Source organism: Periplaneta americana, chromosome 15, assembly GCF_040183065.1.
Source record: "Periplaneta americana isolate PAMFEO1 chromosome 15, P.americana_PAMFEO1_priV1, whole genome shotgun sequence".
NCBI lineage: Eukaryota > Metazoa > Arthropoda > Insecta > Blattodea > Blattidae > Periplaneta > Periplaneta americana.
In genome coordinates this window covers 11,644,472-11,666,959 of record NC_091131.1, presented here as the reverse complement: position 1 = coordinate 11,666,959, position 22,488 = coordinate 11,644,472, and the positions used below count along the sequence as shown (strand labels likewise).

Genomic DNA, 22,488 nt, shown 5'->3' with positions numbered 1-22,488 from the left:
AAGCCAAATGCTAAAATAGTAACTCCTTCAGTCTCAAGTACTCACTTTCTGCTGACGGAATTTCTTGAGCTTCTGTAGCGAAAGAGATGCAAGGTTCTTTCAGTGAAAATAATGCCCAAGATTTGGATTTAAAGTTGATTCCATGGAAACACGCCAATGAGATGTTGTTCCCATGGAGCTCCATTGTTCCTCCCAGAACAGTGCCAGACATGGGCAGGGGGAAGCTCAGCGTAGACAGATGTAAGCCACCCACTTGCCCCAGGACACGTTGCCAGTGGCGGTGATGTCTTGCATCTTGCAACGCAGAGCTTGCCCAGGTATGAGAAGAACTTGCTGTTGACACACAAGCACAACCACAATAATATTAAGGTCGGCAGAAAGGAAGGTAAGACACAATACACTATGACAACTAACCTTAACCTAACGTGAAATATTTGTCATATCTGTGTTGCAGGTAAATTATTATATGAAGTACGGTCATAAAAAAAACTTGATCATTTTAACGTACGACTTCCTAACCCATAAAAAATTGTATGGAAATCATGCGGACTAAATTTAGTTTAATATTTTTTTAAAAGAGACCAGCCTCATGGTCTAGTGGTCAGAGCTTCTGGCTATAGTTCATGAGGTCCTGGGTTCGATTCCCGGTTAGAGCACAGGAATTTTTCCTTAGAGGGGATTATTCTGTGTTCGTCCATGGTCTGGAATTTAGGTTAAGTTTAGATTTAAGACCTCTCCTGGTACCGCATAATCATGATCACCCTATCATATCATCGGGGTAATGCAACTCTGCCTTCCAGGTGCCCAACCTCATAAGTGGGTTACAGCAAAGCCACTGCCAGGAGAGAAGACCAGAAATGTCGAAAAGACAACCTGGTGACATTGGTTAAAAAGAAAGGAAAAAAAAATTAAAAGAATTCTGTCCAAGTTCTATAATGAGTGGTGTATAACTTCTGCAAAGCAATTTGCAGTAAAGTATATTCACTTTATATTGTGCGATTTGCAGTATGAGGACAGTACAACATGGTTAGAAAAAAATATCTGAAATGTTTCAAACGAAAACTAGAACTTAGTAAGCAAAGCAGCTGTTCAGTGCTTTGGCTACAGTGTGTGGTGTTGTATATACAGGGTGATTCACGAAATTTTCCCCCAGTTTATGGAAGTGATTCCTGAGGTTATTTGGAACAAAAAATGTAAATAAATTAATGTAATCATCACATTCATAATAACAAATTTACGGTAATTTGAAAATGGTAAAAAAATAAACTTTTATTTCAGGATTTCACTAACAAAGATACAAAAACTAATTAAAATACCAACAATTGATTGTTTATGCATGAGTCTCTTTCATATAGAGTGAATTTAAATCACATTTTCCAAAATGCCTCCCTGAATCTCAAGGCAACGGTCTGCACAGATATGTATTGTGCTGTATTGTATTGTGAACTGCACGTGTAGCATTTTGCAGCTTCACACATTTGTTCAAATGTCACCTCGGCATCCAGAATCGTGATGTAACTTAGACAAGAGATAACAGCTTAATAGCGAGTATCATTAATGTACAAGTAGTTATGACAACAAACATGCCTAGCACTCCATTCACTATGACGCGTTTCGAAAATGTGTTGTAACTCCGTGATTATGAATGTGATCCCATTAATTAATTTACATTTTTACAATTGGAATATATCAGTCCTCTAACTGCCATTGTGCAACTCAAACCAAGAAATGGATTCGGTACACCTCAAAATCTGTGCTTCAGTGACTGACCATGATATCTTTGAAAAATATTGGAGTGCAAGAGGTCAAATGACTTTATTGTCAAACGCCTGGCATTAGAAAACAACAACATTTTTTGTTCAAAATAACCTCAGGAATCACCTCCACAAACCAGGAGAAAACATCATGAATCACCCTGTATAGCTCTTGATTGAAAAGTGTACACGCAGAAAGGCTCGTTTCCTCAATAATTATGTGAATTTTACAACACATTATTCTACAGAAAACAACAGAACACAGGGCAGCAGATTATTTTTAACAATCGAACTTGTCTGTCCACTGGTCGTACTGCGGTATGAATATCATATTTGCTATTGAATCAGAGTTTAATAAGTTCAAACCTGATTAAGGGTCTTAACATGACTTCCTTGCGAAGACGAAGAAAACTGAGATTTCATATAGTGGATTTATTATACAGGGCTACTACAAAGGCTTTACCTGATTCCATAGCCTTGTATTATGAAAAGTATGAGACATACATTATTGAAAGTTATACCAATAAAAAGAGAAACTCATCAAGTTTCTGGTCCATCAACTGCTACAAGTGCTCGATGTGACCTCCTCGACAAACATCCACTCGGTAGTCTAACTCCTGCCACACCCACTGGAGCATATCACAATCAACTCTAGCCACTGCTGCACGGATCCGGTTATTAAGTTCTTCAAGATTAACTGGCAAAGGAGGTACATACACTTGATCTTTGACAAACCCCCATAGAAGAAATCACAGAGAGTCAGATCTGGCGACCGAGGAGGCCAACGGAGAACACACCGATCATTGTTAGAAGCCCATCCATACCAATGTTGTGGTAGATGCTCATTAAGATACTCACGCACTTCCAGATGGAAATGTGGTGGAGCCCCATCTTGTTGAAATAAAAACCCTGGTTTATCTTCATGTAACTGAGGCATCAATCACATCAACGGGCTTCTAACAACGATCGATGTGTTCTCCGTTGGCCTCCTCGGTCGCCAGATCTGACTCCCTGTGATTTTTTTCTATGGGGGTTTGTCAAAGATCAAGTGTATGTACCTCCTTTGCCAGTTAATCTTGAAGAACTTAATAACCGGATCCGTGCGGCAGTGGCTAGAGTTGATTGTGATATGCTCCAGTGGGTGTGGCAGCAGTTAGACTACCGAGTGGATGTTTGTCACGTGACGCGAGGAGGTCATATCGAGCACTTGTAGCAGCTGATGGACCAAAAAACTTGATGAGTTTCTCTTTTTATTGGTATAACTTTCAATAATGTACGTCTCATACTTTTCATAATACAAGGCTATGGAATCGGGTAAAGCCTTTGTAGTAGCCCTGTATATATCTGGTATGAGAGGGTTACATGAAAAATTTACTGGCCATTTCTTGTCTGTGTCAACCTTCAACTTTGCTATTTTCATCCTGCCCACCTTCTCAATGAAGCTAAATAACATCTGCACTTGAAAGTACCATTAAGTAGACCTACGACATCATCACCTATTACAGCAAATTTGATGTCAAAGCCAATGAAAATGTTATGTGCCGCCTTCATCTCAGATTACAGGAACTTGGGTGATGGAACACTGCAGTAATCGGAGGAATGCTCACCATCTCCTGTGGATTTCTTCTTGGCGTGAGGCTGCTTCTTCTTGAAGCTGCTGTTCTTGGGATGCGTACGCGGCTGCAGACTGGAGAACACACGCTTGCTGCTCTTGAACTGCTGAGAGAAGAATTCCTCCAGCTTGTAGAACATCTTGAGCAGGTCCGCGGTGGTGGACTTGGAGATCATCAGCTGCAGCTGGTCCCAGCCCAAGTCCCCGTGCATGAATATCATTGCCGGCCTGCAACGAGATGGTGATAATATAAGTAATTCATTAACTAACAGACTTACTCGTGTTAATTATGTAAGTTTGTGCAGCTTACAGCTGTTTCAGTGCTTCACACACCATCCTCAGAGCCTATAATCTTTTCGCTGTAAGAAAAATCCTAATGTAAACAATAGCACGTGACTGACGTGAGGCTTCATTGGCCGCTGTTTGGTGCCATAGATTCTCAGTATGTGTTCCCGCCTACTGTTGTACATTCTGTTTCATGTTAAACATTTCCCGTTACTCATCAAGTAGGCCTAACCTCACTACTATGCATTCGTTTGCTGAGGAAACATTTACTTTATAATTACTGTAATTAAATTATTTTTAAGTCTTATGTCTTCACAACGGACAGTTGAGAATGCATAAGCCATACTTCAGTACCACGTGCTTACATGAACTACGAGCTCAAGGGACGCCAGCTTGTTACAAGAACAGACTACCTCGGTATTACTGTTGGTATTCATCCGCGTTCATAGTACATAACAAAATATAAAAGTAACTTTTCTTTTACATAGCGTTTTACATATAAGTAAAGTTAAATGTTTCATCGTATTTAACAACTACAATTCAATTTTTTATTTTCAAACAATACAAGATTATGGTTTCCAAATACGAACTATATTTTCCTGTGTCATGTGAGTGTTTGGACTGGGAGCCAATCACGGGTATGACAGCCACGTGCTTGTGTCTACATTAGGATTTTTCTTACAGCGAAAACAGTATACTAGATCTTGGCGTCATCTCGAACTTCTCTGCCTGTTATGTGGGTGCGTTTGATTGTTGAAAGGTGTTGAAAAGTGGAGTCAAATACAAAATTCAGGTGGTACCAGTACATCAATTAAGACATCGCGATATTCTCAACCTATCGATGTTTTGTGAGGGGATTTTAAATCGTATGGACGAAGATGAAGACTTCATTGACACTTTGTATATGTCTGATGAAGCACATTTCCATCTCAGTGATAGGCTTAGTCACTTAAAGGACGTCCTTTCCAAGAAATAAATGGCAAACTATGTACTTTATTATATTATGTATGCCATTAAAAATCTGAATTATTGAGTCAAGAACCAAACATTTATAATTGCCCATTCTTCTACCGGAACCTGTACAAAAGAAATCCATACAGAACTTAGGCGCCAACAGACAAAATTAATTGGGTATCTTTAAAATATCGATACCTACTGATGTTCTTCATTTGTGAGCAGTTTTCAATGTCATCTCTATTATATTATATAACTAGAAAGTTGAAATAAACAGGGACTAATATTCAGCACTTATTTTTCAGGCGCAGAGAATGTTCCAGAAAGTGTGTCTTCAAGAATAGTGTTCGTCTTCCTCCTGTTGTCCCTGTTTCTGATCACGTCCTATTCGGCCATAATTGTGTCACTGCTGCAAATGACCAGCTCCTCCATCAACACAATGGCGGACCTCATGAACAGTCCCATGAAGCTCAGCATGGTCGACAAGTTTGTCAATGTAAGATTTCACTATTCCAAAAACGTCATATTTGTAAAACATTACTTTAAAATGGTATTGTTGCTCTTACTACATACAGAGTGGACCATAAATAATACATTTTGAATCTTGCGTACACTACTTTTAACACTTGAATACAGTATATTTCGTATTGTTCTAGTGTGTTGAGTTTTTGGTTCTTGGGTTGTATGTGTAGGATTTCCATGTCTGCATTTATGTTATTGTATGTATGGTTGGCATTGGTTATGTGATCGGCGTATGTAGATGTATTGTGTCCTCTGGTTATTGCTTTAATGTGTTCTTTGTAGCGAGTTTGGATTGATCTGCCTGTCTACAATAACATTAATGCGGACATGGAAATCCTACACATACAGCCCAAGAACCAAAAACTCAACACACTAGAACAATACGAAATATACAAACACACTTAAACACATCCCAATCAAATTCTCAACACACAAATCAATTTCAGTACACACACACTATTTGACTCCACTTTTCAACACCTTTCAACAATCAAACGCATCCACATAACAGGCAGAGAAGTTCGAGATGACGCCGAGATCTAGTAGGTTCTGAGGATGGTGTGATGAGCACCGAAACAGCCTGTAAGCCGCACAAACTTACATAATTAACACGAGTAAGTCTGCTAGTTAATCAATTACTTATATTCAAGTGTTAAAAGTAGTGTACGCAAGATTCAAAATGGATTATCGATGACAATATGTTTGCAATGTAGCACTGTACCTCCAAGCACTCTGCTCTGTTCTCCAAAGATCTCACCATACAGCTTTGCCGGGGATCGAACCCTGATTAGTTCTGATGAGAAGACATCAGTTGATTGTGGTACGACTAGTTCATAATGAGATGGTAACAATGAAGTAATGACAGTTGAAAATGCCAAGAGAAAAATAAATGTTTTGAGGGCACTTTCATAGAATTTGCTGAGGATCAAATTCCGATCACATATATCCTAACTGATCAGTGCAAATGGTGTAAAAAAGTAGTAGTAGATTGCACTTCTTCCATTGTTAATGGAATGGAGAGTTCACAAATGTTTTGAAGGTTGGGCCTAGGGCCTATCTTCATTTTGAGGCGCTAAAGGAAAGTGAGAAGGTATTCCATTCTATGAAGTTCACTTGACTCACCAACAACTAAGAAAAGGAAACGAGAAATTACCTCACATGCAAATGAACACAGAGAACAGCAGATGATAATTTCATGAAAGAAGAGCTATAAAAAGAACAGAATTGAGAAAGTTAGACTTCCAGAGATAAAAGCCTAATTAGGTAACACAATCAGATTGATTGACAGACAGACAAAGATACTGATTTACTGACCGACTAGACTGACTCTTACGCATTGATTGCCAAACAGGTATTGTGACAAACTGAAAAGACAGGCAGACTGTCAAATAGAAAGTCAAACATATACAGTGCAGACAGATTAATACAGAGACTAATAATGACTACCAGAGAGACAGACAAACAAACAAAATGACTGACTGATTAATTATTAGATAGACAAGGAGACAGAGACAGATAGATAGACTACTGACTGAAAAGGAAATTTCCTTAGCAACAAAAGTATGTGCATAGAGGTTCATTTACTATATAGTCCACAAAATATCCTTCTATGATGAAATGGTCAAAAAAAAACTACATGATCCTGTATATGAAAATGCCCAATGCATAAAAAAGTCCATAATATCGTATGGTTCTGTACAAGAAAATGTCTGACTTATGGTACAACAAATGAATACACTACTATAGTTACTTACTTACTTACTGGTTTTTAAGGATCCCGGAGGTTCATTGCCGCCCTCACATAAGCCCGCCATTGGTCCCTATCCTGAGCAAGATTAATCCAGTCTCTATCATCATATCCCACCTCCCTCAAATCCATTTTAATATTATCTTCCCATTTACGTCTCGGCCTCCCTAAAGGTCTTTTTCCCTCCGGCCTTCCAACTAACACTCTATATGCATTTCTGGATTCGCCCATACATGCTACATGCCCTGCCCATCTCAAACGTCTGGATTTAATGTTCCTAATTATGTCAGGTGAAGAATACAATGCGTGCAGTTCTGCGTTGTGTAACTTTCTCCATTCTCCTGTAACTTCATCCCTCTTAGTCCCAAATATTTTCCTAAGCACCTTATTCTCAAACACCCTTAACCTATGTTCCTCTCTCAAAGTGAGAGTCCAAGTTTCACAGCCATACATAACAACCGGTAATATAAACTCTAACTTTCAGATTTTTTGACAGCAGACTAGATGATAAAAGTTTCTCAACTGAATAATAACAGGCATTTCCCATATTTATCCGTGTTTAATTTCCTCCCGAGTATTATTTATATTTGCAAATCAAGATTTCAGGTATAACTCCCTGTAAAGTTGATTTAAATAATTTTCAAGGGAAAAATTGTTCCGGGGCCGGGCATCGAAGCCGGGACCTTTGGTTTAATGTACCAACGCTCTACCGAGCTACCCGGGAACTCTACCCGACACCGATCCAATTTTTCCCTCTATATCCACTGTTGCTCCAAGATATTTGAACTTTCCACCTCTTCAAAAGATAAATTTCCAATTTTTATATTTCCATTTCGTACAATATTCTGGGAATACATTACTATAGAAACGAAAATAGAATGTTACAACAAATGAAAACGTTGCTATGAAAACGTCCATCAGATGTGAAAATGGTTGAGATTTTGTTTGTTCAAAAGGGAAGCCAATGCTTTGTTCCAGGAAAATCTGTATCACTTTCATTCTAACAGCCATACAGGAAACGAGAAATTCGACAATGTTTCGACAGAAAAAATTGCAATTCAAGAAGCATCACAACTACTGACTTCGGTAATATTCGAGGAATATAAGATGGCAGCAGTGCTCGCTTACAGCCACCCAATGCTGTGGAAATTCAAGTAAGAAAACTATTAAGTGCGATCAGGAGACGTGCAAAAGAAAATTCCACATAGCCATTAAGTTTATTAGTCTGGCAAGAAGTTGCGCACTTCCTCTAAAAAATTCTCTTGTTAGAATGGCTTTCTATCAACAAAACAAAAATCGTTTTCTCGCTTCTGCTTCCCTTTCTGACACGAGTTGAACCTTACAGCAGAACACTGGCTGGAGGAGTTTTTTTATTAAATCGTTTTAGAGTTGTTTTTAGTGATAGATTAGATATTTTTATTTTATTTATTTCTGGCTTAACAATGTTTATGGCTGGTTTAGGGGCTAATTTTGAGTATGATTATTGCTTTGTCGACCTAGTGACGGAACATTTGAAACAGTGCCAGATTTGCATAATACACGTCACTGTTCGTTAACAGAAAATTACAATTGAAGTCATACAGAGTCTGTTGGTTGCTTGAAGGTTGTCAGCCCACTTTGAGGTCTGTGGATATAAAGGGAGAAACTGAGTCGGTGTCTGATAGAGTTCCTGGGTAGCTCAGTTAGTAGAGCCTTGGTGCATTTAGCCAAAGTTCCTGGGTTCGATACTCGGCCCCGGAACAATTTTTCCCTTGAAATTATTCAAATCAGCTTCACAGAGAGCTATATCTGAAAGCTAGATTTGCAGTGCCAAACCAATTCATTCAACTATTCAAAATTCATGGAATCGTTTAAATGTTTGATTTTCTATTACAGATTTATTAATTTGTTCTACAGAATAATATCTGTAATATTGACAATTAATATTTGAGGAGAAAAATTCGCTCCGGTGCTGGGGATCGAACCCGGGTCCAAGCAGAGCGCTTGGTACGTAGAACCAAGGACCCGGGTTCGATCCCCGGCGCCGGAGCGAATTTTTCTCCTCAAATATTAACATTCTTTGACTTTCTGTTTGCATTTATAGGTCGCAAAAAACTTAAAAAAACATGTCAAAAAAATCTTAATAGTACTATAAAGTCCTAATTCATGTTGAAATATATACAGAAGAGTTGTACAATATACTAGCAGAACACAAGGGGTTACTTAATACAAGACAGAGATATTCACAAAGCGTTGATTGTCATAAATTCACCTACAGAATAGAAGGCGTGAGAAATTAGGTACTTCTTTAATCTGGCCCTAAATCTTATGTTTTGAGTTTCATTTTTCATATCCATAGGGAGGCTATTAAATATTTTTACTGCCATATAACGCACTCCATTTTGATAACATAATAGACTTGCCAATGGAGTATGGAAGTCATTTTTTGACGAATATTTATGCTATGAATTGTTACATTAGTTACAAAGTTTTCACGACTACATACGAGGAAGCTTATTAATGAAAAATTAAATCCCTTGTACATTCTTAGCTTCGATAAGTTACCATAATGTTTGACAGTCAGAAATTTAATTATGATATTGTACTAAAAACAATAAATTAAAAATTATAATACATTACTCTCAGTATTTGACCCATCAATGAGTATAATAAGAACGTAGTAACCAACCAATAACCTTAATAATATAGATATTACTAACCTTCTCGTTGGAATAAAGTTTTCTGAAGATTTCTTGCTGCGGTTGATCTTCCATTCATCACGCAGAGACACGGCCAATGAGCTGACTCGACTCATAAGCACTCCAGTTCCCATGTAATCAAGTCGCAGCTCCAGTGCAAACAGTTTGAGGCCAACAGTATGATCCGGTTCCGTTCCAGGGTCCTCCCTGATATGGACTGCAAATTATTTCATTATTGATAACAGTTCTTTTCTCTTTTTGTGTTAAAAAGAAAAAAAAAACAATACATGATAACATGATGAACTTATTGCTTGTTGATAAGCATGGTGGCCACCGGTGTGGCTCAGTCAGTTAAGGCGCTTGCCTGCTGGTCTAAAGCTGCGCTCGGGAGCGGGTTCGACTCCCGCTTGGGCTGATTACCTGGTTGGGTTTTTCCCGAGGTTTTTCCCAACTGTAAGAAGAATGCCAGGTAATCTATGGCGAATCCTCAGCCTCATCTCGCTATCATCAATCTCATCGACACTAAATAACCTCGTAGTAGATACAGCGTCGTTAAATAACCAAATAAAATAAAAATAAGCATGGTTGAAAATCTAAATTGCTTAACAGGTATGGCTAATTTCGTGTTTAATCAGGGCTGCTCTTCTTACATCTTACACGAGAAGTTTCCCCCAGTCACAGCTGTTATAAAGAAGGATGGAACAGAAGGTCTTATGCCTTAATCCGATCAGATTAAATAAATAAATAAAAATAATAAAAATATAATTATATCGATTAGAAGATTCTCATGTTCCATCTTCACCGTAGTTACAAATTATTGGACGACTTCAAAAGGCTATATTTTCACCAATATTAAACATAAATATATGATCTTACCACCATTTGAAAGAAGGAAGTTTGAAGTTTTACACTGACCTCAGATGCGCTCGATGTGAGCCCCATGTGTAATATGGCAGACGTCTAGGCAGTGATCCCATTCTTGCCAAATCCTCTCAAGCATGTCTTGTGTGACATTCCTGATTGCTGTGTTAATGCACCTTCTCAATTCGGCCAACGTCACTGGAAGTGGAGGTATGTAAACATTGTCCTTGACGAAACCCCACAGAAAGAAATCACACTGTGAAATCCGGTGAACGGGGTGACCATGTGCAGAATGTGCTGTTTACATCCGTTGCACGACAAATCTATTGACCTGGTAGGTATTGATTAGGTACCTCCAGACCTTGGTATGCCAATGTCGAAGGGCTCCGTCTTGTTGGAAAATGAACCCCTGTTCCTTCTCGTCCGTGAGTTGTGGCATCAACACCTACCAGGTCGATGGATTGGTCATTCGATGGATTGATCATGCAACGGATGCAGACAGCATCTTCTGCACCTGATCACCTGGTTCACCGAATTTCACAGTGTGTGATTTCTTTCTGTTGGGTTTCGTCAAGGACAATGTTTACATACCTCCACTTCCAGCGACGCTGGCCAAATTGAGAAGGCACATTAACACAGTAATCAGGAACGTCACAAGACATGCTTGAGAGGGTTTGGCAAGAATGGGATCACCGCCTGGACGTCTGCCGTATTACACGTGAGGCTCACATCAAGTGCATCTAAGGTCAGTATAAAACTTCAAACTTCTCTCTTTGAAATGGTGGTAAGCTCATGCATTTATGTTCAATACTGGTGAAAATATAGCCTTCTAAAATCGTCCAGTAATTTATAACCATGTGCATAATGTTTCATTTTGTACTTCTTGGTAATCCTTGTCTTGATATTTATAAGCAGTACTAGTATAAGTTCATTAAGTAATATATCCACTGTATAAACAATATTATTACTAGTATTTTTCACATTACTACCCAAAGGAGTGTAATGATTTATCAATTTACATGAAATGTTTAATCACAATATGTATACCACACAATATGATAAAATATAGGCCATATATAAATATAATGCAAATCAACTCCCTGTAAAGTTGATTTGAATAATTTCGAGGGAAAAATTGTTCCGGGGCCGGGTATCGAACCCGGGACCTTTGGTTATACAGGGAGTTATACCTGAATGCTTGATTTGCATAATATACGTCACTGTTCGTTAACAGAAAACCACAATTTAAATCACATAGAGTTAGTGTGCACTCAACGTTGGTTGCTTGACGGTTGTCAGCCCACTTTGAGGTCTGTGGATACAGAGGGAAAATTTGGATCAGTGTCTGGTAGAGTTCCCAGGTAGCTCAGTTGGTAGAGCTTTGGTACGTTAAACCAAAGGTCCCGGGTTCGATACCCGGCCCCGGAACAATTTTTCCCTCGAAATTATATAAATATAATGGTTGAGCATTAAACTGAAAACAAATGACAACACAGTCCCTCTGCTACCTGATCTGTTCACATCAACAGCCTGTGTTTTTAATATTCAAATATACTGTAAAAGGATCACCAACATCTAATAACTGACCAGCTGACCAAAAGTGGCTAATATGACTACAATGTCTGTGATTAAAATTCTAAATAGGCTATACAAAAAGACAATTTTATACTTCAATAACAATATCAATATTATAAAACCAGCAAATTCCATACAGAATGAGTATTCATAATATCTGTTTGAAATTGTCAGGTTGGCAACACCTATAACAGTTTTTTCTCCATCATTCCCATCAGAACACAGCTAGCAACTCTCTGGTCCTAATGCGGCAAACTGACGAACTTCCATGATGATATACTTTGGATCATAAGAGTTACAGTAAATCTCCTGGTATAAACTGTGTTCACAAATGATGCTGCTGACTATGTTTTTGAGAGAATTGCTCAGCATCGTTAACAGAACAGAGAAAAACACTTGGTGTCAAGAAAACAAGAATCACCTTCAATTTGCCATACGTATTACATAGAGAAGATAAGGCATTAAACCACCTCTACATGAAGAACAAGTAGGTGGGTTTACTTGTACTTACTGTAGGTGTCGATCTTGCTCAGTTCAATAGTTCCACCAACAATGCCTCCCTTCGCATCAAGACTGGATCCTCCAAGACCCACACCGATGTACATGTTCTTGTGTCCTGTGCTTCCAATGGAGAGACGACCTTCGGATCTGAAGTCTTTGGTGAGCCACCTGTCAACAGAACGAGATTAGGAAGAGAATAAAAGCATCCTGTTCTATGTAGTCCAGGAAATCAATTTTTTTTTACCCACAAACATATGCACAAATTATTATGAATGTATCTTAACTCAAGTATGGGTATGATTTTAACTGAATAAGAATAAGAACACCATTACCAAAACACAAGTCAATGCTGTATTTTATATCTACTATAAGGAACGCAATATGACGGAATTTCAACATAGTTCTGTGCGTGAATAAGTACAATTTTGTACTGTCCAGTGACTTTTATGGCACACTGTATAATATGACAATACTTTCACAAACTTACGTGACATTTCCCATCACGTTCCCCATGTTCATATGAACATTTAGTCGGGTAAAATTAACAGCAAACAGCACCAATGTTTCCCATGCCGAACCAGATTTCTGCTCTGATGGACTTGGAGTATCTGGCTTGCTTGACTGACGTCCTCCACTGCTGTCTGTAAAAACAAGTTAGTGTTTCGTATTAAGGCAATTACCTCACTTCCATGGATGGTAAACATATTCAGTTACGATATTGTAATACTATTTGAAGAAACCAAATTAATGTTATCAACCGAATATATAATATAATAAAATAGTTGTTTGGAGTATCCAGACATGAGCCCAACAGGGTAGTTTCAAAACGTTGAAATTGTGAAGTTCCAGAACACGATGAAACGCCCAAAAGACTATTCCTTATCTACAGTAAACTAACCTAACCTAGTCAGGTTTTAAAGTAATATAAACTAACTTAAGCCCTAATACACCTACCTAAAAAATGACCTCAACTAATGTATATCAAAGGCAGCCTAAAGTAGCAGAAATTAATGTAAACCAAACAAACTTGAAAGAGCGTGGATTAAAACATACATACTGAAAACCACTATGGGTGACAATCAAAATAAACTGGCAGCTCTATATAATGCTATTTGCTATGACAGCTGCCATCATGACATTGTCAGTAACTCAAAAACAGTGGCACCAACTGGGGATTCAAAGTGGCTTCTAGCAGGATATCTTGGCACTTCTGTGACGTTATGAAGAAGGGAGCACAATGCACTACCACTTACCGTAAAAACATCACAATAATTTCAGTGTGCGTGAAATATACACTACATATTACATTATCTATCTAATACAGCCGTGGCAAAAATGTAATGGTGCACCGAGCCACTGTGTAACCTGCAATGTGCACAGCACCTATGGAGGGAGGCGGACACCCGAACGGGAAGTGAAGCAACTGTCTGACTTATTAACGGATTTCATTTTCCTTACGTCAAGCACTTAAATATAATTTTATAGAGTATAAGGTTACAAACTAATGTTTAGTACGTGTAATGAAGAAAGAAATGAACAATAAATGAACAATATCAAAACCTAAAATTAACTGTCTTCAGAATGTCTCTGCGACAGAGTTTCAAAATCAGGAATTATGTCACTTACTGCCAGTCGTAGTTGATCACGAAGGTATTTGTCTATCAGTCGTGATCTAAATTTGGTTTTTACTATTTTCATTGTTGAAAATAATTTTTCACAAACATAAGTTGTAGCAAACATGGCTTCAACAGAGCAAGCGAAAGAACAAAGCTTCTGATATTTATTTATTGGCAAAGATTTGAAAACTTCAACATCTGTCAAGTCCTTACATCTAGCTTTCATTTAACATCACATTGTAAATCTGTGAGTTTAAATTGAAGATCTAACCGCATTATTCGTACATCTGCTGAAAAAGGATCGACGTACAGAGATAATAATAATAATAATAATAATAATAATAATAATAATAATAATAATAATAATACTTAACCTTTTAATGTTTCATGAGTAACATGTAGTAAAATGCCGTTTTATGTTATACAACCGTTTTCCTCGTAATACATTTAATATTCTCATCATATTGGCAGCAAAAAAATGCGTCCTCCCATCCTACTTGAAACGTTCGTTTTTGTAGAGGTACATGGTATCGAGAGAGACATTGCGACGCTACGCCACTCGCAGGTCAGAGACAAATACAAATGGAACGGAGTTTGACTCCAGTGAGTGAGAGGGTGGGGGTTGGGGGAGGTAGGAATCAAGAGAAATGAACAGCTATCATTGCGAGCCACAATGTGCTCGTGAGTCACATTTTCGCCATGGCTGATCTAATATATCACTATACACATAACACATGAGTTGTTGTCCGTCCAAGTGGTTATGTCACATCCCGGTTTCCCCCACCTCTTTCTGCTGGCCTCTCTGTACAGGCTAGTGGCTGGGCTGTTAGGCTCTTTCCTGAAAATATTTGCTGCATGGAATTAGAAGTCTATGTAATATATAACTATTTGAAATAATTTAAAGAAAAGGATCCCATTAAGTAATTGTAACGTGATTTCCTCCATTTCGACGACCCTGTGACATAACCACTCGGACGGACAGTACTTATTCTCAAATCAATAGTACGGTATGCGCCAAAACAATCAGTACTGAAATTCTCGCACTGATACTGCGCAGCTACGTATCATCCGTGGTGAAGTTTGTTTATCTGATGTTATTGTTGTATTGTTGATACACAATTGAAATATGTCGTCTATTTGAACTGACACCTCACCTCTGAACCTTGCATGTCGTGAGATGTCATTTTCCAGACTCAGCCTCAGGCGTTCTCTGGTTGGCAACATTGGACTTCTTTCTGTAGTAGGAGCAGACCGAGACAATCCATGACCATCACCTATGTTTCGTCCACTGGAAAAGTGAGAGTAATACTTGTGAACAACATTCGGCTGTTACTTACAAAGTAAACTGCATTACAGAAATAATTATTCAGACATAATCATTGGCAAGGGAAACTACAAACATTGTATAATAAAAAGTTAAAAAACAAGTTTTACATCAATTGTAGTGAACTACAATCAAATATCCGATAAAATAAAAAAGGATGATTGTTTGCTAATACCATAATAAGGTCGATGAAGACCTTCTTGAACTGTGCAGCATCGAGAATAAATTTCATTTCAGAGGTTGGGACACTTGTAAGGCAGAATTCATTACCCCCATGACAGGATAAGTGAAGGGTGCTGATACGTAGAGAAGTTAAACTTTGACTTAGACGAGAAAATGACAGAACTCGATTACCATCATCAACAGCACAGCTTGGGCTCAAAGACCTGTTCTGGTCCCCTCAGAATTGCTGGCTCCAACGCAGTTTAGGGCTACCACCAACACTTCTTCTTCCTCTTGGAAAGCGACTGAAAGCTGTTCTTGAGATGCGATTTTCAACCATCCTGTTGACATGTTCCATCCAGTTCTTTTGGTGATCTTGAATTCGTTCAGATATATTTTGAATATGGAGTTGTCCAACATCTTCACTGCTTACATGTTCCATTGTTCCGTCAGTTTTACACCAAGCACCAATCTCAAGAATGTAATTTCCGAATGACGAAGGATGGGTGGAGCAGAGAAAAATTCTCTCCAGCACCGAGATTCGAACCCAGGTTTTCAGCGCTACATGCTGACACTCTATGCACTAAGCCACACCAGATTCCAATTCCGATGCCAGATTGAATCCTCTCAGTTTAAACTCCACCTCTTAGTTTTCCCTTTAGTGGCCAACCCTCATGCACTGTGTCACAGATGTGTGACAGTGGCACAATGTCCAACACACTATGTGCAGAGGTGCACTCATTGCGAGTGACTAAGTGGCCGGGATCCACTGGAACGAGCACTGTCTTAAATCACTAAGTGATTATTTATGCATATCATATATTATTGCGATGTACCGAAGTACATATTTATGATATTTCCGTGCAGGAATTCTGTGTTACCATATGATGAAGGATGAGTGGAGTGGAGAAAAATTCTCTCTGGCACCGGGATTCAAACCCGGGTTTTCAGCTCTATCCACTAAGCCACACCGAATTCCAATTCTGATGCCAGATTGAATGCTCTCAGTTTAAGCAAATCAAGATTTCAGATATAACTCACTGTAAAGTTGATTTGAATAATTTCGAGGGAAAAATTGTTCCGGGGCCAGGCATCGAACCCGGGACTTTTGGTTTAACGTACCAACGCTCTACCAACTGAGCTACCCGGGAACTCTACCCGACACCGATCCAATTTTTCCCTCTATATCCACAGACCTCAAAGTGAGCTGACAACCATCAAGCAACCAACTTCGAGTGCACACTAACTCCATGTGACTTAAATTGTGGTTTTCTGTTAACGAACAGTGACGTGTATTATGCAAATCAAGATTTCAGGTATAACTCCCTGTAAAGTTGATTTGAATAATTTCGAGGGAAAAATTGTTCCGGGGCTGGGCATCGAACCCGGGACCTTTGGTTTAACGTACCAACGCTCTACCAACTGAGCTACCTGGGATAATACACGTCACTGTTCGTTAACAGAAAACCACAATTTAAGTCACACGGAATTAGTGTGCACTCTAAGTTGGTTGCTTTACGGTTGTCAGCCCACTTTGAGATATGTGGATATAGAGGGAAGAATTGGATCGGTGTCGGGTAGAGTTCCCGGGTAGCTCAGTTGGTAGAGCGTTGGTACGTTAATCCAAAGGTCCCGGGTTCGATACCCAGCCCCGGAACAATTTTTCCCTCGAAATTATTCGCTCTCAGTTTAAGTTCCACCTTTTAGTTTCCTTTTGGCCACAAATACAGATTTTAATATACAACTGAATTCGTTCGTTGACAAAATGGCGAAACGAACTGTGCCATGAGGGGGGGGAAAGAAAAAAAGCGGAAGTTATGAAAATATTACTAAAAAACCGTTATTGTTAAAATTTCCCGAATATCAATCAATCTATCATAGTGGCCCAAGGGCAGAAAACTGCAAACCCAGCATTCTCCAGTCTTTCCTATTTTCTGCCTTGCTACATACCATCTCCATCGGGAAGCTAGAGAAAGCAATAACCTGTTGGACATATTACAAACAGCTATTCTCCAGGACTGGTCTTTTGGAAACTGATCCAATGGAGATATTCCTTTTTCTGCCTTCCCTGAGATGGAGCTGGTATGTAGCTTTAGAATGTTGAATGTCTTTCATGTATAACACAAAAACACCTCTCACCATGCTGAATACAGTGGAAGTCTCAAATCATACATCTAGCTTTAGCTATGAAGTTTTCCTTACCATAAACTGCCTCATAGCAAGGATCTCATCATTATTAAGCCATCAGGCACTGACCTGCTGTCCAGCATGTTGGATCTGCCCAGAGACTGCGGGGCAGCCAGGAGGTGCTCATCCTCCAGACTTGAAGGAGAAGACTCTTCGCCTTCACTGTAGGTGGCACTGATGCTCAGATCTCCCAGAAACAAGCGACGCACAATACTGCGTCTGTACCACGCCTTTGGAAAAGCCAGGATTTCAGTGAGACGTCTCATGTCGTACTTGAAGGACGCAGAACCGATGTCAATGATGGCTGTAACAGATCAACACACATCTTGTACTGACAAAGAATTGTTAATGAGCTCATGTCCAAACCTCCCCTCAAATTGTGCACATAATCTTCACAGCAGATAGACAAATTAGATGTCTATACTAATTGTAAGGGTGCGAAAATGTACTGGGGAAGATATTTTAATGTACGTTTTACATGGCTATAATACTTACTGGAGAACCGTATGACAGCCTGGCCCTGGTCAGAGCTTTTCAGTCCCTTTGTTTGTTGCTGATCACACTGGAAGTTTAGTTTCCGACTCCGTGACAGATGAAATTTCACAAATTCGACATTGACACTCAAGGAATCCTTACGTTCACTGTCTGCTAACGGCGACCACTGTGCTTCTTTTAAACCTACAAGTTCAAACAAAATTTTAAAACATTAGACAATTTATTATGTTATTTTACAATATGATGATGCTCAACACATCTCAAAATCAAGCCACTCAAACAATCGCCCTGTCACATCAACTCATCATATAGACAGAATTGATGGGTTAACTGCAGGCAACAAAGCAAAGTCATTGGCTATTTTACACTAACAGGAGTTGTTATGCAGTTGACAAAGCTGAATATTTTCGCATACTACCGCCACAAACCATCATTATAAACTTGCTCTCTTTATCTCTACGACCAAAATAAATCAACCCCTGTCTATCAACAACAGAATATACTCATGGAAAGAAAAACTTGCTGGCTAAGAACCATCTTCATAGCAGCCATGTTAATGACGGTGGCGGCAGGGCAGGGGCAGTGGTAGTTATTGGTGCCAGCAGGTAGTGGGTGTTTGTGGCAGTGAGTGGTGTTGGTGGTGAATGGTGATGGTGGTGGTGGTTTGTGGTGTTAGTGAAGGTGGGTGGCAGTGCTGGTTCATGGTGGCGGTGGTGGTGGTTGTGGGTGGTGGTAGAGGCGGTGGATAGTGGTTGTATTGGGTGGTGGTGGTAGTGGTGATGTTTTTGGCTGGGATTGGTAGTGGGAGGTAGTGCTGGCGGTGGTGGTAATAGTGATGGATGTTGGGAGGTATTGGTTAGTGGTTGTGGTGGTTTGTGGCGTCGGTTATGATGGTAGTTTGTGGCGTTTATGATGGTGGGTGGTGATGGTGGTGGTTTGTGGCGTTGGTGTTGCTTGGTGGTGGTGATGGGTTTTAGTGATGGGTGGTGGTGTTGGTGGGTGGTGCTGGTGGTGGGTGATGTTAGGGGTGGTGGGTGATGTTGGGAGTGGTGAAGGTGGGTGGTGGGTGATGCTGGGGGTAGTGATGGTGGGTGGTGCTGGTGGTGGGTGATGTTGGGGGTAGTGATGGTGGGTGGTGCTGGTGGTGGGTGATGTTGGGGGTAGTAATGGTGGGTGGTGCTGGTGATGGGTGATGTTGGGGGTGGTGATGGGGGGTGTTGGGTGATGTTGGGGGTATTGATGGTGGGTGATGCTCGTGGTGGGTAATGTTGGGGGTGGTGTTGTGGGTGGTGCTGGTGGTGGGTGATGTTGGGGGTGGTGATGGTGGTGGGTGATGTTGGGAGTGGTGAAGGTGGGTGGTGGGTGATGCTGGGGGTAGTGATGGTGGGTGGTGCTGGTGGTGGGTGATGTTGGGGGTAGTAATGGTGGGTGGTGCTGGTGATGGGTGATGTTGGGGGTGGTGATGGGGGGTGTTGGGTGATGTTGGGGGTATTGATGGTGGGTGATGCTCGTGGTGGGTAATGTTGGGGATGGTCTTGTGGGTGGTGCTGGTGGTGGGTGTTGTTGGGGGTGGTGATGGTGGGCGGTGCTGGTGGTGGGTGATGTTGGGGGTGGGGATGGCAGGTGGTGCTGGTGGTGGGTGATGTTGGGTGTAGTGATGGTGCGTGGTGCTGGTGGTGGGTGATGGGGGTAGTGATGGTGGGTGGTGCTGGTGATGGGTGATGTTGGGGGTGGTGATGGCGGGTGTTGGGTGATGGGGGTGGTGATGGTGGGTGATGCTCGTGGTGGGTGATGTTAGGGGTGGTGACGGTGGTTGGTGCTGGTGTCGGGTGATATTGGGGGTGGTGATGGCGGGTGGTGCTGGTGGTGGGTGATGTTGGGGGTAGTAATGGTGGGTGGTGCTGGTGATGGGTGATGTTGGGGGTGGTGATGGGGGGTGTTGGGTGATGTTGGGGGTATTGATGGTGGGTGATGCTCGTGGTGGGTAATGTTGGGGATGGTCTTGTGGGTGGTGCTGGTGGTGGGTGTTGTTGGGGGTGGTGATGGTGGGCGGTGCTGGTGGTGGGTGATGTTGGGGGTGGGGATGGCAGGTGGTGCTGGTGGTGGGTGATGTTGGGTGTAGTGATGGTGCGTGGTGCTGGTGGTGGGTGATGGGGGTAGTGATGGTGGGTGGTGCTAGTGATGGGTGATGTTGGGGGTGGTGATGGCGGGTGTTGGGTGATGGGGGTGGTGATGGTGGGTGATGCTCGTGGTGGGTGATGTTAGGGGTGGTGACGGTGGTTGGTGCTGGTGTCGGGTGATATTGGGGGTGGTGATGGCGGGTGGTGCTGGTGGTGGGTCATGTTGGGGGTAGTAATGGTGGGTGGTGCTGGTGATGGGTGATGTTGGGGGTGGCGATGGGGGGTGTTGGGTGATGTTGGGGATATTGATGGTGGGTGATGCTCGTGGTGGGTAATGTTGGGGATGGTCTTGTGGGTGGTGCTGGTGGTGGGTGTTGTTGGGGGTGGTGATGGTGGGCGGTGCTGGTGGTGGGTGATGTTGGGGGTGGGGATGGCAGGTGGTGCTGGTGGTGGGTGATGTTGGGTGTAGTGATGGTGCGTGGTGCTGGTGGTGGGTGATGGGGGTAGTGATGGTGGGTGGTGCTGGTGATGGGTGATGTTGGGGGTGGTGATGGCGGGTGTTGGGTGATGGGGGTGGTGATGGTGGGTGATGCTCGTGGTGGGTGATGTTAGGGGTGGTGACGGTGGTTGGTGCTGGTGTCGGGTGATATTGGGGGTGGTGATGGCGGGTGGTGCTGGTGGTGGGTGATGTTGGGGGCGGTGATGGCGGGTGATGCTGGTGGTGGGTGATGGCGGGAGGTGCTGGTGGTGGGTGATATTAGGGATTGTGATGGCGGGTGGTGCTGGTGGTGGGTGATGTTGGGGGGTGGTGATGGCGGGTGGCGGGTGATGGGGTGGTGCTCGTGGTGGGTGATGTTGGGTGGTGCTAGTGGTGGGTGATGTTAGGGTGGTATGACGGGTGGTGCTGGCGGTGGGTGATGTTGTGGGTGGTGATGGCGGGTGGTGCTGGTGGTGGGTGATGTTGGGGGTGGTGATGGCGGGTGGTGCTGGTGGTGGGTGATGGCGGGTGGTGCTGGTGGTGGGTGATATTGGGGATTGTGATGGCGGGTGGTGCTGGTGGTGGGTGATGTTGGGGGTGGTGATGGCGGGTGGCGGGTGATGGGGTGGTGATGGTGGGTGATGTTGGGGGTGGTGATGGAGGGGGTGCTGGTGGTGGGTGATGTTGGGAGTGGTGATGGTGGGTGATGTTGGGGGTGGTGATGGTGCGCGGTGCTCGTGGTGGGTGATGTTGGGGTGGTGATGGTGGGTGGTGCCCGTTGTGGGTGATGGTGGGGGTTGTGATGGTGTGTGGTGCTGGTGGAGGGTGATGTTGGGGGTGGTGATGGCGGGTGGTGCTGGTGGTGAGTGATGTTGGGGGTGGTGATGGTGGGTGATGCTGGTGGTGGGTGATGTTGGGGGTAGTGATGGTGGGTGGTGTTGGTGGTGGGTGATGTTGGGGGTAGTGATGGTGGGTGGTGCTGGTGATGGGTGATGTTGGGGGTGGTGATGGGTGTGTTGGGTGATGTTGGGGGTGGTCATGGTGGGTGATGCTCGTGGTGAGTGATGTTGGGGGTGGTGATGGCGGGTGGTGCTGGTGGTAGGTGATGTTGGAGGTGGTGATGGCGGGTGGTGCTGGAGGTGAGTGACGTTGGGGGTGGTGATGGCGGGTGGTGCTGGTGGTGGGTGATATTGGGGGTTGTGATGGCGGTTGCTGCTGGTGGTGGGTGATGTTGGGGGTGGTGATGGCGGGTGGTGGGTGGTGTTGGGGTGGTGATGTTGGGGGTGGTGATGGAGGGGGGCGCTTTTGGTGGGTGATGTTCGGGGTGATGATGGTAGGTGGTGCCCGTGGTGGTTGATCTTGGGGGTGGTGATGGTGGGTGGTGCTGGTGGTGGGTGATGTTGGGGGTGGTGATGGAGGGTGGTGCTGGTGATAGGTGATGTTGGGGGTGGTGATGGCGCATGTTGGGTGATGGTGGGTGGTGCTCATGGTGGGTGATGTTGGGGGTGGTGATGATGGGTGGTGCTGGTGGTGGGTGATGTTGAGGGTGGTGACGGTTGGTGCTGGTGCCGGGTGATGTTGGGGGTGGTGATGGGGTTGGTGCTGGTGGTGGGTGAT

General features: G+C 42.4%; 1 protein-coding gene across 6 annotated transcripts in view; it reads right to left on the bottom strand.

Annotated features, from left to right (window-relative positions):
• Positions 1-22,488, bottom strand: part of tweek (transmembrane protein KIAA1109 homolog tweek) — a 278,923-nt gene that overhangs the window by 18,544 nt on the left and 237,891 nt on the right. For all 6 annotated transcript variants that reach the window (XM_069846680.1, XM_069846681.1, XM_069846682.1 and 3 more), the window contains 8 exons: positions 18,274-18,456; positions 17,848-18,082; positions 15,260-15,393; positions 12,977-13,130; positions 12,500-12,657; positions 9,574-9,769; positions 3,362-3,594; positions 46-333 (listed from right to left, as the gene is read on the bottom strand). In XM_069846680.1, coding sequence (XP_069702781.1) covers positions 46-333; positions 3,362-3,594; positions 9,574-9,769; positions 12,500-12,657; positions 12,977-13,130; positions 15,260-15,393; positions 17,848-18,082; positions 18,274-18,456 — 1,581 coding nt within the window. The remainder of the gene's footprint in view (positions 1-45; positions 334-3,361; positions 3,595-9,573; positions 9,770-12,499; positions 12,658-12,976; positions 13,131-15,259; positions 15,394-17,847; positions 18,083-18,273; positions 18,457-22,488) is intronic.